We start from the raw sequence: 18507 nt of genomic DNA, 5'->3' as shown, positions 1-18507 counted from the left end.
GAGCAGCCTGGTCTAGTGGAAGGTGACCCTGCCCATGGCAGGGGATTGGAACTGGATGGTCCTTAAGATCTCCTCCAACCCAAATCATTCTACGATGCTGTGAAGCTGTGTCTCAACATCATGAAGGCAGCACGCTGCCCCGCTCGCCTTACAAACCCTCCACGAAATCTATAAGGAAAACCGGAGTGGAAAGCTGAGAGAGGAAACCTCTTCACTGCCCCCGGCTTGAGAAGTGGGTGAGGAGAGCGCCGTGATGCTGCACGTCCCGCCTCATCCTCACAGGGGCATCGCGCGGGTTCCCTGAGAGCCAAACACGCCCCACACCGGTGTTTCCCCACAGACGCTCCCCACATCCACACTCTCCACCACAATGTGTTTCTCCGCCCCGGTTTGCTCCGTCCGACAGGCCGCAGCCCGTCCCCATGGTGACCGCGGCTCCGCCCCGCGGGCGGGCCCAGCGCCGGCCCCGCCCGCTCTCCCGCCGCTGCCGCCGCGCTCCGGGCCCGGCGCCCTTCTCCCTCCGCTGCCCCCGTGCCCTGGCTCTGCTCTAGCCTGGAGCGGGCGCCGCGATGGCTCCGGCCGCTGACCGGGAGGGTTACTGGGGTCCGCCGACCTCCACCCTGGAGTGGTGCGAGGAGAACTACGCCGTCTCCTACTATATCGCCGAGTTCTGTGAGTGGCCGCTCCGGCCCCGGGTCCTGCCCCGGCCCCGGGGGCCCCGTCCCACCGCCGCCTCCTTCTCCCTCTCCGCAGCTCTTCGTGCTCTCTCCCCGCGGCGGGGGAATCCCTCCTCCTCCTTGGCCCCTCTTTTCTGCGGGGTGACGGTGCCGCTGCCCCTCAGCCAACCCCGGTGGGTGGAAATGGGTGTTTTTTACCGCCTTTCCCCACAAATCCGTGTCGGAAGCACGGGCTGGTGTTGCCCCTCTCTCCCCAGCGTGTCGTTTGGGCCCCCATCCCAAGCGTGTCCTTTCGGCCTGTGTCCGTAGGGATGGCAGGGCTGGAGCGGGGGTGCCGGGGGCCTGCGGCGGTGGCTGGGATGGGGTGGCCCGTGAGCGGTGTCCTGGGGGTGTCACGGGAGCTGGGCTGGCTGTGTGGCACCGCAGGCACGGGTGAAGAGAGGGAGGGACTCTCGCTGGAGTCGTGCTTGGCGTGTCACGCCGTGAAGCCACACGGGTCTGCTGCTCTGCTCCCCTTGAGGTGGAACCATCTGCACAGCCTGGACTGTCAAACCAAGTGAAACTGCTCAGGGAGAGAGAAAAGGTATCTTCCTATGCAAGATACGGCTTCATTCAGGGATGACACCTTCCCCCAGCTGGTCTTTGGTGCCTCCTGATGACCATCGTCAATCAGGTGGCTCTGCTCCCAGGTGGTGGGAGTTAAGCGAGGCTTGAAAGGTCGCTCTGTTTCAAGTGATTATCTTTTAGGATAGCTCAGAGCACTGGGAAGAGAGCAGGCCATTGGTTTGACCTCGAAACTCTGTTATTCAGAAACACTCCGGATTTAGCATGTTTTAGGGAAAAAAAGAAGGGGCTTCAACTACAGGGTTATCCATCAGGTGCTTGAGAAAGTAGTGTCTTGCAGGTGATAAAAGATCAAGCCCTATGTCACTGAGGTTTTGTTGAACAACTAAGTATTTTTGTGTCCTGGGCAGAGACTTTAAAGGGTGTAGTAGTTATAATTATGTGCTTCTGCCTGGCATACGCCCTGTACTGCGAAAAACTTTCACACGCATAAGGTAGGTAGCTGCCTTTGAAGTGTTAGGGCCCTGGGTGCTCAAGTGACCAGGCTCACCTACCCTGAAGTGCTTGAAGTGGGCAATCTGCAGAGGCCTTTCACATAGCTGGGATGCTTCAGCAGTGGTTTGGAAGAGCTTGGCATGCAGAAGATGGAAGGTTCTGGGTTTCCATGCCCAGCTGTGACTCCTGGTTGCAAGCACTGACATGGGTGAGGATCCAAAATGAATAATTGTGAAAGAGTGTTCAGAGTGTAGGAATAGGAAGAACAGGATCTGAAATGAACAACAGCAGCATAAGCAGCTTAGAAGCTCAGAGGAAAAAGGAAGTTAGTGTGTAGATTTATGGCTGAGGCAGGCTGGCTGAAAAGGAAACAAAATTAAATACTCTTAAAAAGGGACAAACTTAGAAGTCTAAATAGAATGAGACTTTTGCAGAGTATGTATATATGTGTTTTCCTTTTTGTCAAGCATAATTTGTGAGATAATTCTCATAGGGAAGAGGAAGTTCTGTTTCTTCACTAATGTAAAAATGAATTTGACTAGCATGTAAATTTTTAAAATAATTCATGCATTGTTGACCTTGTTAACTGATACTTTTTGTCTCCTTTTGGATTATTCAGGAGAAGGAAGATGAGGATGAGAGTAATGGGAGGCAGAAAGGCTTGTGTTCTGAAGAAAAAGAGAGTAGCTCTACTAGGGCTGGTCCCTCCTTACGGCTTTGGTGTTTGGGACGACAGTTTGTTGGTCTGTCAGTTGCACTGAAAAAACTGTATATAAGGGGTATGCTGTAAGGTAAAGCATTTAAATGATCTAAGTTTAAAATGCAAAACAGTAAGTAAGCCTGCTGTGGTGTAGGGTTAGCTTAACAGCAGCTAATTTCAGTCCAGATGCCAAGATGGGTTAGATTTTCTTCAGCAGTAGTTCTCTAACAGTGCTTTGAGGGTCTGAGGCAATAAGTGTTCTGGGGATATTATTTGAAGTTTTACCTTACAGAAGAGTGAAAATCCATTTCTGACTTGGTACCACTCAGGTACAGCTGATTGTAAAAATTTTTGCATTAATATTTGTTATAAGTTGTTTGTTAATGGTGGTTAATAATTTATAAGAAACTTCGGAGGCCCAAAGATTGAAGAATACTGGCAGGTCCAAACCAAATAGATTGCAGGCTAAAGAACCAAACAGAAAGCTTGTACAAATTACATTTTTGTGCCATTTAGCAATTTGGTTTTGACATGCTACTTTTAGTACAGAATTGCTACATTGTGTTCCAAAAGCCCACATGCAGTTCCTTTCTCTTTACTCCTTATAGAACTAGTGTAAATGGTAGCAGCTTATCAATTGTATGTAGTGAGAGATGTGGCAGTGAGGAAAGGTGATGGTGTAGCACTTCATACTTGAATTCCCTTGATGTATCCCAAATATGGTGGCATGTATTCAAAAGTTCATTTTTTTAATAATGAGAAATGCTTTTTCTTGCCTTTCTGAGTCTGCACCTAGTCAGTTTTTCTCCCCTGTGGAGGTGGATGACTAACTGCTCTACATCCATCTGTAGAATATTAAACCCATTGAAATGGAAAACCAGTTAAGAAGAATTGTTTTGCAAGCTTAAGTCTGTTAAGCCTTAAAATGAGTCTTATATCCCCCACTGATCGAACCTATTGTATGGTGTAGTAATTCCTTTTTCAGGGTTTCTCATTGATTGCCTCCTGTGTGCTGGAGAGCAAGTAGTAGATGTGGGGTTTTTTTCCCTTCTTTAAACCTTTCGAGGTCTCAGTTCTTAAAAGCTGAATTATCCAAACTTTTGTACACTTGCTTACGAAAAAATAGTAAAGGATAAACCCACCATCCTCCCACACAAGCAAATAGAAAAAGGGCAAATATAAGTTCTGGGTTTTAGCACTTATCACTCAAATGCTACAGCTTACTCCTTATTTTAGCAGGGTTGATGTTTCAGACCAGTTTAGCCCACGTAGCATTGAGTTTTGGAGGTCTGTTTTGACATGAATGTCTATCACAGGATCCTTACCATTCTTGGATTCAGTCATCCCTGTAAGAAGAGCTTCTCTTATAGAATATGCTGAGTGAATATAACTAATCTTCACATACTCCCTTTGCTGAAAGCATGTAGAGTAGTACCAATTCAAGCAAATATTTTAGATTCAAAGGAGCCCTGTGTGGTACATGAGGGCTTATAATTCTCAGTCAGGAGAATCATGGGGGCGAATTTGTTGTAGTTAACAACAGAATGCTGTGTTCCAGTTTGGATCAAACTTGAGTCATGTTTCCAGTTATGTTGCTTTGAGCTATCATTGTCCATGAGTAATATGCATCATCTACAACATGACAGGTTTAGAGATATCCTTATGCTGGCATTTACAGCAGCAAGCATCTAGAACATTGCTTCAGGCTTCTCAAGTGAAATTGTTTCTTTCTTGGCTTCTGGTCTTGTCCAAGTATGTTCTGATATCTTTGTATAAGAATTTTTTTATTATTATCATTACCAGAGTTAAATCCATTAGTTTTTGTTTTCATTAGAGATCTGGTAAGTGACTTCTTGTAACTGGGATTTCCTTATGGGACTCTTATTTAGGAAAAAAACACACCCATGTCATGAGAATCTGCCCATGTTTCTAGCTATTTTTGTTCCGCTTCCTTCAAGCTTCTGATTTTTGCCTCAGACAAGAGATTGAGACAAGATTATGGTGACTTGTGTTCTTAAGTGTGAGATATCTCTTGATCTCACATCTTGGATGGCATAGAGTGCTGTCCCAGCATTCTCGACATTGTGTTTCCTTTTAGGCATTGCTCAGAGAATACAGCTGCCAAAGATGCACAGATCTCTATTTTCTATGGGGCTCATTATTTTAAAACATAAAAACTTGCAAAATTTACTTAAAGTCATTAATGTTGAATTTGTACTGCCATGTATGGATTGTCACTTGTTCCTCATGGGTGTCCTGTTGCATTTTGCCTTTTTTGCCAGAGGCTTTGAAAAGCAGCCAGAGACTGTTGGGCTAGGTACTCTCCAAGTGAGAGTTAGAAAACTAAAATAAAGCCAACTGTCTGCCTTCAAGAACTCTTCCTGTTCTTTCAGTGATAAAGTGGCAGATGAAGAAAACATCATCAAGTTTAATTGGGTGTGATGAGCCCAACTGGCTGGCTGAGATGGAGCGATTTAAAGATGACATGACACAGATGAGTTCTAAAGAGTGCTTTAACAGAAGACAGTGTCACAGACCTATAGACTTTAAGACTGAAAGGGATTTGAGTGTCTAAATTTAATGATCTCATTGGAGGAAACCACATCACAACTTTCCTCTGAAAATTTATTTGGCTTCTTGAGGGAGCTCCCTGAACTGAGGAGGCACTGCAAGCAAAAAGGTAAAGGAAGCATTAAAATAATTGATGGTGAGTGTAAAGTCAAGTGGAGTGTGCAGAACAGTGCTCAACTGTGCGGTGTGTTTTGGGATAACACGTCTAGCTTGCTTTTTGTGCTGCAGACAAAAAGAAGTTGAAATATTATTTATTTTTTTCTCCAAAAAATAAAATAGCAGAACCAAAATCGGTCTCTGCTGTCACTTCTTTATTTCTTTCTATTTGGTTTTGAATCAGTAGCAAATACTGTTGTATTAATTTATTTCCTTTCCTAGGCTGTAAAAGTACATTCTTGGCTTAAGCCTAAAGATAGTCTTGTCACACAGCTTTGATGCATTTTGACATCACTAATGATTTATATGTTATTTTTAATTCTTCCTTCCTTTTTATCTTTCATCATGATGCAACTCTACCTTTGATCTCATGACAGCTTAATTTTCAGTTTTCCCACCAGTCTTTGTTGAAAGATGGGGTCAAAGGCTCTTGGAAAGCTGATTTCCCCAGTCATCAGTTCTTATTTATCCATCATGTTATGGATACGCTTAAAGCCTGTCAGATGCTGTGCTAATGGACCACATGTATGTTTATCTACTAATGTGTGTAGCTATTAAGTGACAATAAAATTCTTAAATATGGTTTAACAAAGCATTTGATTACTCTATAATTAGTGCTTCATATTCAGTACTTGTACAGCTGGCAGTTGGACATCTGCCACTCCAAATGGTAACAGAGCAATGACATTTCTACATTTTAATTTTTTGTATGTGCAAACTGAGGCAGACAGGTTTATGAACTGCATGATATGTATTTGCAGAATATATATTTGTAGCTAGAAATAGGAAGATTAATGTAAAATAAATGATTGTAAAGGAACACTGCTGACTTTAAAGTTACTTTTAATGAGCTTTTAATCACAGATTAAAAACTTGTCATAATTGAAAGACAAAAAGTCTTCAGTCTGGGGTTTGCTGTGTCTTGTGTGTGTGAAACTGCTATTTATGTAATGCATTTTCTGTATTTGCTGGTGCCTTTCACAGATAAGTGGGAAAGATTTTTTTTTTTTTCCTTTAAAGAGGAAAGATTTAATTATCGATGCAAAAATGTTCAAAGGAAGTCTGGGAATTGTCTCCAATCCCAACAGCTCAGCAATGTATGGTTGTTTTGTCTTGCAACTTGTGTGAGTGCTCACACACTTGGCTGTTTCTCTGACTACCTGAGGAGGATCATGGAAAGGTTTGTGGCTCATGAAAGGTTATAAAATGCAAAAAGTTCTTTTAATTCAAAATGTGTGTCTAAACAGGACATTATAGTGCTAGAAGAGAACCCATTTGCAGTGGTTATCAGGGCAGAGCTACCTATCTTAGATTGCCTTCTAGCTGGGAGGCTCTTTGTACTTGCCTCATTAATTACTCTCCTCCTTCCGTCCATTAGCAGAGAAGCTGAGCTGCTGCATGAATTAAAGGTGCTTGGTTATTCTGTCTTTGTGGAAGTACTACAAAGAGCAAAAGAATGTGTGAGGAAGAGAGAAATTCTAGAGAACGTTGCAGTAAAAAAAGCCCAGAGCAACACTGCTTTAGTGTCAATCATTTACCATTAATTGATCTGAATATGCCCATATAGGCAAGCTCAGCATAGAGGCTCAGTGGTTTTGCTGGGTACTGTTTAGATTTAAGGTTTCAGGCGCAGATCCTTCTTTGTACTTGAAAATGCAATTATAAATTTTCGAAGTTTTTGTGCTTGCTCAAAAAAATGAAGTGTCTAACCATGATATTTTTTTTCAGTTCCTAAAAATTAATTTCCTTGAAGAAATATGCTGCATGTGCACTGTGACCAGTCACTGAAAAAACTGATATTTCTAAATGATTACTGCAGTCAGCATCTCCAGATCATTATCTCCTTTACAGTCAGGTCCATCATCCTCTGGCAAAGTACGTACTTCAGTGTGTCTGGAGTTCGGGAGGCAGAAGTTGTTCTTTCTGTCAGTCTTGGTGGAGAGATTGCACCCTTTGTGTCCCTTCCTCAGCCTTACAAGATTCCTCTTCAGTTCTTTGCCTCTCCACCAACTGGTGACTCAACCTGCCCTGGACATTGCAGCACTTTCCTGAAGGAAATTCCAAACTTTATTTCAAATTTGAGATTAGTGTCCAACAGCGTGTCTATTTCCCAGCTGTGTCCTGGGGCTTTAGTTTCTTATATTTGGGTTTACATCGTTCCTTGATTCCTTTGGACATGTTTTCTGAATGCTGTGTCCTTGGAGTGACCCTGAAATGGTATGTGCAGCGTGTGTGTGTCTCTTCAAGAATCTCTGGCTGGCTTTATGAATAGGAAGATATGTTCCCTTAGCCAAGTCCAGGTAATACTGCAATTTTCCTCTCTAAACAGAGGAACTGGAGAAGGGAACAAGTGTGGCCTGATTAAGCTGGGCAAGGTTCAGGATGTTAGTTTGAGACTTAACTTTTATATTTGGGAAGGCAAGATTTAGACTTCTTCAGGCAGGAAAGCAGACAAGCAGAATTAGGAAAAGATGTGGTGTTAGGGGTGACCTGAACATCTTCATGTTTTGCATGAATTTAGTATGAATTTTATATGTATTCCAACCCATAGGATTTCAAGGTATCTACTTAATAGTCATAAGACATGACCCTAGAAGCTCTTGGTTTATACAATGCTTTAATGAGCTCAGTATTTGCAGTAAGCTCATGATGCCACTGCTCTGTAGGCTAGATTTTTAGTTATTGCTAATTCATGTTGGATAAGGATTTTCATTTGAACAAGAATCAGCACCTGGGAAACAGATACAGTATTAGCTCAAAGAAGTCCTTTAGAGCACTGAGCATGAAAATTAGTCTGGACACTTTCAGTCTTGGGACAGAGGTATTTCTGTGTTAACCTGATGAACAAATGACATCTCTTTCTTCATCCTGCCTGGTCAACACTATTTGTTTGTTCAATCAAAGACCTGCTTCCTGACTGGAAAGCATGCTATTGTGATCCCTTCAAATGGGGATTTTAAGCTTCACTGAGGAAACCCAGGGAAAACTGAAAAATGACTTGTATGTCTTTGAGAAAGAGACTGCAGATCTGGCTTGCTCTGAAATCAAATGGGTCATCTGCAACAGGAAGCAAAAATGACCAACAGAACTGATAAACTGAATTTGTTGTCACAGAGAGGAGTTTACATTACTTCTAGATAAAATGGGTGTATTTTTCTTCTACAAGTACTTACCTTTTCTTGCACAGCAAACCTTTTCATGTTTGTGTGAGTCTCGTTACAGATTGGATTGTTCTTGGAGGGAGTTTGTAGTGCTGCTCTCCTGCTAGAGACTTCCAGGTCTGGTGCTGACCCCAGATTGCAGCAGCCAAGCTGCTCTGGGGGTTATTGCACACAGGTGCAGGGTGTATTTCTACTGATATTCCTGCAGTCCTTACACAGGATACAGACGTTATTTATTTTTTTAGATTTTGAATCTTACAGACTTAAGAAAAAACTCACAAATATATAAACTCAGAGTTGCTCCAGGTGATATTATGTTCATGAATGAAAATGGATGTCTTTTCTTTTTTTCCAAGTCTTTTTCACAGTTGTGAAAATAAGCTGTATAAGCAGAAAGAATAAACTATACACAGTGTGCTGAACCCAGTGTAAACTGCCTGGAAAATCAGAGAAAGAAAACTTTTTGCTTTATTTTTTCAATTTAGTAGTGTTGGCAATGCACTTCTGTTCATACCAGTTTAATGCTATCTCTATAAGCTGCTGCTAGCAGTAGCAGTGTAGAAGTTCAGGGCTTTCTTTTGATGTAGCAGAGCAAAGACCAGAGGATCATTGCTGGTTTGTGCTACTGGTGAGCAGTGTCTCTCTAAGAATCAGTTCAATTGATTTGTGTCAGTGCCTTGGAAAGCAGCAGAGATATGCACTGTGGTAGTGAAATCATACAGCAGATGTTGTTTTCATTCACTTAAACAAACTGCTATGCCTTTGTGATCTGTGATACCACAGTTGCTTTTCACTCAGAGTTTTGGTGGCTGTTAAATCTTTCAAGGCCCAAGTTTTATAATCCTGCAAGGCTCCTCAGATACATTCTTCTGCACAGTGCATAAGGTTAGTGCCGTACTGAAATGCTGAAACTGTTGAGTCTATCCCAATTTAATGTTTCATGTCCTTTTTTTCCCCTCTATTCTGGGCTGCAGAGAAATACTGTAAAGCTATTTCCGTTTCTTAAATGCATTTCCTTCCAAGCTCTTCCATGCTGATTTCCACTTGACTTTTGTATTATTTTTTTTTTCTACAATTGTCTCAGGCGTTTCCTCTGGAAGATTTCCTCTGCCAGCCTTTGGGCCACATCTGTGTTGGGAACACAGTTATTTTGTATATGGGTTTCAACTATTTTGTATCTTATTCAGTAAAACAGATTTCTGCCCAAATTCCTGCCACCCACCTTATGAACTATTATTGTGTAGGTACTATATTAATTTATATTTATAACAAAAAGATAGTGTTTAAAGTTTGAACCTTCTGTGTATTTTATATCTCTTTCTTTATTTGGTTTAGACTGTGAGATACTTAAGATATGGGCTTTGATCTTACTGTCTCTGTGGAAAAGCTTCATTTTCCCTCCAGATGAATAGCTTTTGCCAAGATTTGTGGATGATAGATGATTGCTAATATTTTTCTTTTCATTTTTCAAGCATGAACAAGAAGGTTGTCTTGAAATGACAATTGAACAGTGACTAAAGAAGAGTTAGAGTTAGTTGTAGACTAGGAGTGACGACCTTTGATTCTTGCATTATTGAATTAATTGGGTACTGTTGAAAGTTTTTGCTGGAGGTTGTTGTATTAACTGGAAAAGGTTATGAAGACTTTGGAGAAATGAAGTACCTATGTAAAAGAGATAAAGTTAGATATTTAGGATTGAAGATGATGATTCCAGGTCATTTCTGTGATCAGTTGCCTGTCATCACATGTTTCAGTTAGCCTTAGGGTTTTTCATTTAAGGCGGCCCTGCAAAAAAAAAAGAAAAGAAAAAATATGGTTATTTGCAGAAGGAATCTTTTATTACTACTGATGATAAGAGGGTGAATGTCACCAATCAGTATTTGAGTGGCTGCGGTGTGTCTGAATCAGGCTGTGGTTGCTGAGCAGTTTCATTATCCTCATGTGCTCTCCTACAGTTATGTAGTATTATTTTTTATGTAGTATTGTAGTAACTTTTAATTTCCTGCCATCCAAACAGGGCAAAAGAATGGCATGAGTCATTGGTAGAAGAGGCTTTAATTGTTCTGGACACCCAGGGGAAATCTGTATTGATAGTAAGAAAGGGAAGAAAGAGAAGGTTAGAGGATTTGGATTTTGAAGATGGACTACCCAAGCTAAAGCTGCAAATACCTAGACAGAAGCACTGGTGCACATTATTCTCTGCTGCTCACTGTCCAGTGAGCATGTTGGACTCCCCTAAGGCTCAGCTCTCCTCTGTCACTGCATAGTGCTTGGGACAGTCCTACCAGAGCCTCTGGGCTGATACCCACAGCTTCCATGTCTCAAGTTAGTTTTTCCAGTGTAGTGAGGACTGAAAGATGCTGGGTTGGATGTACTTGGTAAATCAAAGCTGTCAGCTCTAAAATCTGTGCTTTCTCCTCTGGACAGACCCTTCTACTTAAAGGAGTTTGTGCAGACACTGAACAGGAAGCCAGGATGCTGATGCCACCATAGGAGAAGAATGGCTGGAAGGAGCTAATGATGAAAATGACATGGATGATCAGTGTAATATATTGGTCACTGCTTAGTTTTAGCAGGGGCTGAACAGTAATCTCCATGTCTTTTACTTCCTCCCAGTCTGACATCATCAACCTGCCTTAAAATAACATTTAAAATGGGTTTTATTTTGTTTTCCAGTAAAGGATATAAAAGAAGCAAATCTGCCCTTCAGCAACAAGCTTATTGCATGTAATATTCTAACTTTACATCATCTCAGCCTAATCTCTTTAGACTTTCTTTGATTGCATTTTCCAGATGTAAGCACTTGCTTTTAGCGAGCTTTCTAGATTGGTATTTGAAATTATCTGCCTATGTCAACTGTTTTTACTTTAAATTTGCTTTCAAAATCCTTCCAGGTGTACTTCAAAGTAATTGGTGTGCTTGCTATCATCTTAGATTCATGTTTATTGGAGAAATTATGCTTTCTTTTCCATGTGGTTTCTCATACCCTAGGAAAGCAATATTAAATATGACAGGATGGCATAGCAGCTGGCTGTAATGCAAGTTTATTCTTTGCAGTCTGATTAATTGTGAATTTCTTGGATTAAGAATAAAATGTCCTGTAAAGAAGATGTGTACTATCATATTTGTCCAAGCTGCTTCCTGAAGTCTCAAAAAAATGGTCACGAATAGATTCTTGCATCTTTATTATTACATTTCTAAATACTGTTATTTTTCAGGTAATGGTCCATTCAAAATGCAAAAACCATTTATTCATGTTCCACAATGCCCTGTGCTTGTGACAGGCATTGGTGTGATAAACATACAACTACAATAAGATAGGCTTCAAAAGAGAAGAGAGTACTTGGCTTTTTAATTTAGGTGTTGTATCTATCCTTATTCTGGCCTATCACTTCAGAATATTTTCATTGCAATTGCTTTCATAATTATCTGTTAAACTTCACAGCTGGTCCTCCACATTTTAATCTGCCCTTCTAATGTTCTTCTGAGGAAGAGCAGTTCATGCTGATCTCAGACTTCAGTCATGAAAGGTTTTGAGACAGATCCCTCAGAAAAAATCAGAAGTCACCCTTCCTCAAAACAAAAAAAAAATCAGTGCAAGTTCTGGGGCTTTAGGCACTTCTTCTTCACTTGTGATAGCCTTTAAAAATTCCAGGAGGAGAAGTTCATTGTGCTAAACATGAGAATTGGTAACAAAAATATTGTTTCTGGAAAGTACCCAGCTCTTACTGTGACTGCATTTTCTACTTTGAAGCTTTACTTACGAGAAGTGGTGTGGTGAATCATTCATCTTTATTGTGGTGGCTAAGGATGGTCAAGTGCCTAGAGGAACACTTTGGTGTTTGAAGGTCCTGGCTTCAGTTTTAGGCAGGTTTCTTTGTGGCTCAGGCAGCTTTATCCAGCCTGTCTTGCAGGGATATTGAGACAGAGGACTGGGGTGCTTAGACCCTCCAGTAAAAGAGACTAAATAGGTGACCAATGTCTTCTGGATTTGAAGGGAAAGAGCAAAAATTTCTTTGCCCCCGCAATGTTTCACTGTCTAAACTTGCACTATAAACACAACTGTTCTATTTCTGGGATTGCAAGGGTATCTTCAAGGGTATTGGTTTCTTATGAAGAAATAAGTGGAGCTTTAAAATATGAATTTAAGTATTAGCTTTCTCTCATTTATTTTTAGTAAAATTTACATAAGAAGCAAAGTCAGTGTTAGTATAGTCTTCTGTTAGGTTGTAGTTTTCGAATGCCTTTACTGTACAGTAGCAAAGCAGTTTGCAGAGATGAGGGTAAGGAAAAGGATAGCTTAATTGTAACCTAGGGCAATTCAGAAACAGTTTATAATAAGGGCTTTTGTAGGATGTGCATTCCAATGAGGCTTGTGCATAAGAAAATACACCCACGCTTTACAGGTTTGAACTGAGCTTACTTTGTGTGTGTTTTGTTAGTCAGCAGTGTCGAGAGCTTTCTCTTCTAAATACTTTTTGATTGTTTTGAAGAACACAAGTGCAACATGAAATACTGTAATCATACTAAAACCATCTAAAAATATTAGCTGGACTAGTATGATGAATGTCAAGGGAATGAATTCTGCAGCTGGGATATAAAGTGTGTGAAACCATAAATTGGAATGTATCACTTGACACAGCATGTTGGAACCACTTATAAATGCGCACTAGAAAGAAAAATCAAATTGTGTTTTTTTCCCTAAAATTGCCTCTTTACCCCTCCCCAATCCAATCTATTTCTGGAATGGTGTACCTCTTCAGAAGGATATTAGCTTGCATATCTGTGCTGTGCTGTACTGGAGAAATGGAGGCCCAGCAAGGGAGAAGCAGCCTAGAAGGTCTAGAAGTGCTGCCTTGCATTCCGACTTTAAACACTTAAACCTTCCAGCTGGCCACCGGCTCTGCAGCAGCAATGTTGCCTTCAGCTTTTTTGGCCTTGTCCCAGCACTTGGACTTACTGGAAGCAGCTCTGCTGCTGCTGCTGGGGCTGAGACACGTGTGACTGGAACGTGGTGCGCTCACTCCAGTGGTATGCATCTGAGCTGGTGCTGGCCTTGGGAAGGAGCCTTGTGTTCCTACCTTGTTTGCCACCTCTCTTCACCCACGGTGCCTTGTTTCCTTCATGTATCTTGCAGCGTGTTATCCATTCTGTTTGAAACTCTTCCAGGATTCATGGTTTCTTTTGGGAAATGTTGCTGCTGCCAGATGCTAGATTTCTAGATGTCTTACTGAAACTTCCCTTTTCCTTGGTTCAACCTGTTAGTACTCATCAGAATTCTATTCTTTAGTAATGCAAATAATATTTCTTTTCAATCCTTCCCCCATGTAAACCTTTTGGATTCCACGTTGCTTTCTTCTAGCTTCTGTCTGGCTGAGATTTAGGTAGCTGTTCTTTCCCTTTTCAGGTCTTCCTTTTCCTGTGTAGTACTCCTAGTTGTTGTATCTACTCCCTTGCTCTCATTAGTGCCTTACAGTTTTTCTCATAATAGTATGACAGTTTCTATACAGAGCTAGATTAATGCAGCATTCCTTTGTAATGCACTTCATTACATTTTTCTGTGCTGTTTTATCTATCTTTTTATTTTATGATTCTTATGATCTATGTGAACTTGCTCCATAGAGTTCTGATATTATTTTAAACACCGAGGAAGACCTAGTAGTCTCAGTAAAGATCCATTGATTTGTGTTGTTATTTATGTGTGCTCATTTTTATAGTTCCTCAGGAAGCTTTCATACACAGCTTATACAGTTCATTAGTTCCTTCAGTATTTGTTTCCTTCAGTATTTTTCCCATTTTGGTTTTAGAAATGTGGTGGCCAGTGCAAGTTGCAGCTGAATTGCTGAAGTTGTAACTTCAATTAATGTCCCAGTAAACAAAATCAAGGCTAGTTTAGTATTTGGAAAGGAAAATTATACAATGTAAGAAATGGATCTCGTAGCTTAAAACAAATACCCCAAGCTCCCATTTTTTTAAAATTTATTTTATGATTTTTATTTTTAAGTTGGCATTGGTCCTGTGTTCCAGCCTGCAGTAACACTGTGTTGTATTTCAGTAAGTGACAGGATGTTTGTATTGATCCTTCATGCACATTAGCAAGTAGGGAGTCCAGTAATTACAAATTGGCAAAATTCCTGTTGGGATGACTTGGTTTTCTCCCCTTGAGGTCCTTCTGAAATATCAAATGGAAACAGGAGTTTTCATTTCCTGACACTCTGAAGTGCAGTTATCATAGACTTTGAAGTGGAATATATTAAAACTGGCTGGTGGAAGTGAAAATCTAATTGCTGCTCTGCCCTCCTGGTGATAAGCCGTGAGCGAAAACAGCGCGAGTTGAAGTTAGTGGCCAAACCGGGTGATTCTGGGTAGTTGGCTCTTCTGAGCAGAGAGCATACCTAATGGTAGATGGTTATGCTCTCAAATGTGGCTGACTTGCATTGCTTTGCAGTTTCTTGAAACTTGGTAAACTCTCTAATAATGAGCTGTAGTTTGCACCAGAACTGCGTGAGGTGATTCCAGAAACAAAACCATGAAATAGAATTCCTTATATCTGAAAGCAGATAGAAGGATGAATCAAGTTCTACATGATGCCATCTGAGAGGCTTTGTTTTTTATAATTATTTTTAATTTCTTCCTGTAGTTATGTAGAAAGATAAAGCTACGTGATCCAGGAATCTACTGTGCAGAGCACCATGATATCCAGACAATGAAATTGATGTTTTCAGCCCCAAAGCATTGTTTGTTTGTGTGTTTACCTAAAGTGATACTTTGACTCTATTGCAACTTAAGAAAGTGGCTGCTATTTTCTAAAATATATACCTTTCTCCTGTTTCACAGTGGCATGCAAAAATCTTACTATAATGAAAAATCTTACTGTGGTGAATGTTGCATTTGTTAGTCCTGATATTAAATGAGCTCTTTATGCTTTATGTACAGTCAACTTTTTAAACAGCAAATGTTTTCTTCTTTTCTCTTCGAGGGTAACATTTATTTCTATTGGTTTGAGACTTTTAAAAACCGTAAGACAGTGAAAAATCCTAATTTGTTTGACAGAGAGAGCCAGAACATTTTAAAATTTGAAAAGATTCTTGTGCTTGGTGAATCTTGCTGTCATTCTGTATACAAACATAGGAGGAAGCTTCTCTTAATACAGGATAAATCACACTGATCACCTTATCAAAAGTTGAACATGGTAATTTTTGCTTCTTTTTTATGATAGCACTTTTCCTTCCTCACCTAAACCAGCATCTTTATTCTAACTCCCAGCATTTTTCCTTATCTTTTTGCATCCTGTTTATTATTCCTTTATGACCATGTTCTTTTACAACTTATTTAAAGCTTCACTTTTTTTTCCTCTTTTGACTCTTCATCCAAATTTATTGTAGCACTTACTTTCTAGTGTGGAATTAACTACATATTTGGAAAAATGGAAATTTTATGAAAGGTACTTCAAATTTGTGTCCTTCCTAACTGTGTTTGCAATGTCTGTGCAACAGTAAGCTGTACATTGTACCTGGGTCTGCCTGTAGAAACTGTTTGCCTTTTTAAGTTATTTTTGTTTGTATTTGTGGTCAGTCTTTGTATGGATCTTTATGTGTTAATGATAGCACACATATTTCTTAGGACCTGAAGATGACTGTGAATGCACATGCATTCGAAAAAGACTTACCAGGTTTTGCTGCTGTATTTGTAGAATGGGAAGCAGATGTGGTTTAACGCTCATACTGTTCTTCTTCCTACAGACAGAAGCTTGTTGAAAAGATGTTTTGCATAAATTTGATTTTGTACTGCTACCTTATGGCATTCTCTCAATGAATAAAACATTACTTTGAAACAATGATTTGCATTAAAACAGTCTTGAAAGACTTTTATGGAAATTTGTGCAGTCAGTCACATTATCATGATTAAACCTTAATTTAGCCCTGTACCTAGTACCATATAATCTTTGTGGACATGGTCTGGTTTAGTACTCTGGTAGGCTACTGCATCATGTAATCTGATTGTGGAGCTTCCTGAGCTCCACTCTGAAAGCAGGTTCATCGTGCTGCTCATTTCTGTTGGGAAGCAGTTGTAAATATTTCCTCTCTAATGGGAAGCTTTCCTCTTTATTCTAGCCTGCATTTATTTAGGGTTAGTTTATATCTATTTAGTCATTGTCAGTATTATCCTTCAGTTCAAACAGCTCCCTTTTGTCATTGGCGTTGACAAACGATGTCTTTACAGAGCACAGTCTTGTTCCATCCAGCCATTGTTTTGTACAGTGAGCTGAGCAATTTTTGTCCCTTCTGAAATTATAGGCTCCCATTCATCACTCCCATCTGAGTGGAGCTTCTTTGCACCTGATGAGCTTTCTCTTTTCTTTTATCAATAACTAGAGAACAGTGTGTTCCACTGTTGACTTGCATGAAGACATAACTATTTTCACTGCCTCTATTGGAAATAGATGTAAGGGGTTTGGTGCATACAGTGATAGTTTATGGTCAGTTACCATACTTTTCTGCCTCTTCAAATAGATTAATTCTACATATGGAATAAGGATTCATATTCACATTGAAAGGTGTGTTCATGTCCATCATATTTAATCCTGTTCTTGTCATTTCAGTCTGCAAGTTCATTCATTTCTCTCCCAGACAATGTGGTCTGCCTTTCTTTTGATGGACATGTTGAAGATAAGATAAAATATTGAAAAGCAGTCTTTGGTCACTAAAGAAAAGTTAGGTCACTCCCTGGACCAGTATTCAAAGAATCCAGTTGTGAAATATAAGAATGCTGTACAGAGTTAAGCTCAAGTCTGTCCATTCATCAAATTTCTGATGTACGCTATTTCTTATAGGCACAACCAATAATTTCTTCTTTAGTTATTTTACATATCTTCTGCCTTGTGCCATAGTTGCAATTTCTCCATTCACTGGTTTTCCCACGGAGCTCTGCTGCATTATGTTTCCCCTGTTTTAAAAAAAGGAAATTTAGTGAAAAAATATGAATCTTTTTGGCAATTTGAACTGTTTTCCCATTTCCAACCTCCTTGTTTGTTAAATAACTGTTTCACTTCCTTGTTTGCTAAATAACTGTAGACTTATAGGTCTGCATTGTGTCGCTTTTTTCTTCTTTCTTGGTATTCTTTGCTAATCTCTGTGCATATCCCACTGCCATTTTTTGGTGGAATTAGTAAAAATCCCTTTTAATGAATTTATAAGCTATTCTGTGTGAGGATAATCCTATAAAGACTAGCTAGACTTTTATGAAATATGTATTCCTGGGGACCTGGGTTTGCAAGAGGCCTTGGAGTTTTTGTTCTTGAAAAAAGTAATTTTGCTAGCAGCATGCCAGAGGATTTTATTGTTCCCCTGCCCCCATTTCCCCTTTTAAAAAAATGTACACAACTTTCAATAAGTATGTTTGCAGATAGGCTTGCCTAATCCATGCTGCAAATGTTCTGAGTAATATGGGCCAAAAAGTGCAGAGAAGGAGTGGCAGGAATGTACAGCTAGATTAGGTCTATGGTATTTCCTCTCTCAGCAAGATGTTCCCAGATTAAATGCTCATAAATTTTCAATAATTTAATGTAATTATAGCTTAACAGGAAGTGTTGAAACCTTCCCTTCCCTTTCCTACAGAAGAATCTGTTTTCTGCATTCTTACACCCATCTGAAGTTTGTTATCCTACTGCAACTCTCTTCCACAGTCATGTGCCTTCCCAATTGTGGATAAACATCATGGTATTTCTTTTGTTTGGCATTTTCATATTTGAATTTTTGCCAGGCTTTTGACAGTTTCATAACTAAGTGACCTTGAAAAGTGACATTTATGTAATGTCTACTGACTTCTCTTGAAAATGGGCATAGCTGAGCACTGCTTTAGAAAGCAGAAGTTTCACTATCCAGACTATGTAACCTTTATTCTACTTTTCAAGGCTCAGTGACATGTTTGCATGATTTACAGGAGGACATGGCAATTGTGTTACACAATAGCATTTTTGAGTGAATTTCTTCCAAACATCTCTGTTGAAAGTGAATTACTACCCATTGCAACGCTGTGGGAATCTGGTAAAAGAGTAATGATTCCACAAAGGATTTAAGCACAAAAAAGGCCTTTTATATTGGTATAAACTTGTATATCCTTACAGAAGGATTTGTTTTGATACAGAAGTTTTTGTTTTCAGCTGGGCTTCTTTTACATGGAG

The 18507-nt window shown here is 40.0% G+C and overlaps 1 protein-coding gene across 1 annotated transcript in view; it reads left to right on the top strand.

Moving 5' to 3' along the window:
• The first annotated feature begins 456 nt into the window (after positions 1-456).
• Positions 457-18507, top strand: part of ACER3 (alkaline ceramidase 3) — a 56274-nt gene continuing 38223 nt past the window's right edge. The window contains exon 1 of the mRNA XM_071432968.1: positions 457-672. Coding sequence (XP_071289069.1) covers positions 570-672 — 103 coding nt within the window. The 5' untranslated portion in view covers positions 457-569. The remainder of the gene's footprint in view (positions 673-18507) is intronic.

The sequence above is a fragment of the Agelaius tricolor genome, unplaced genomic scaffold, assembly GCF_023055355.1.
Source record: "Agelaius tricolor isolate 1412-34295 unplaced genomic scaffold, bAgeTri1.0.p SCAF_9, whole genome shotgun sequence".
NCBI lineage: Eukaryota > Metazoa > Chordata > Aves > Passeriformes > Icteridae > Agelaius > Agelaius tricolor.
The sequence above is the reverse complement of the archived record's forward strand: the minus strand, read 5'-3'. Positions and strand labels throughout refer to the sequence as shown.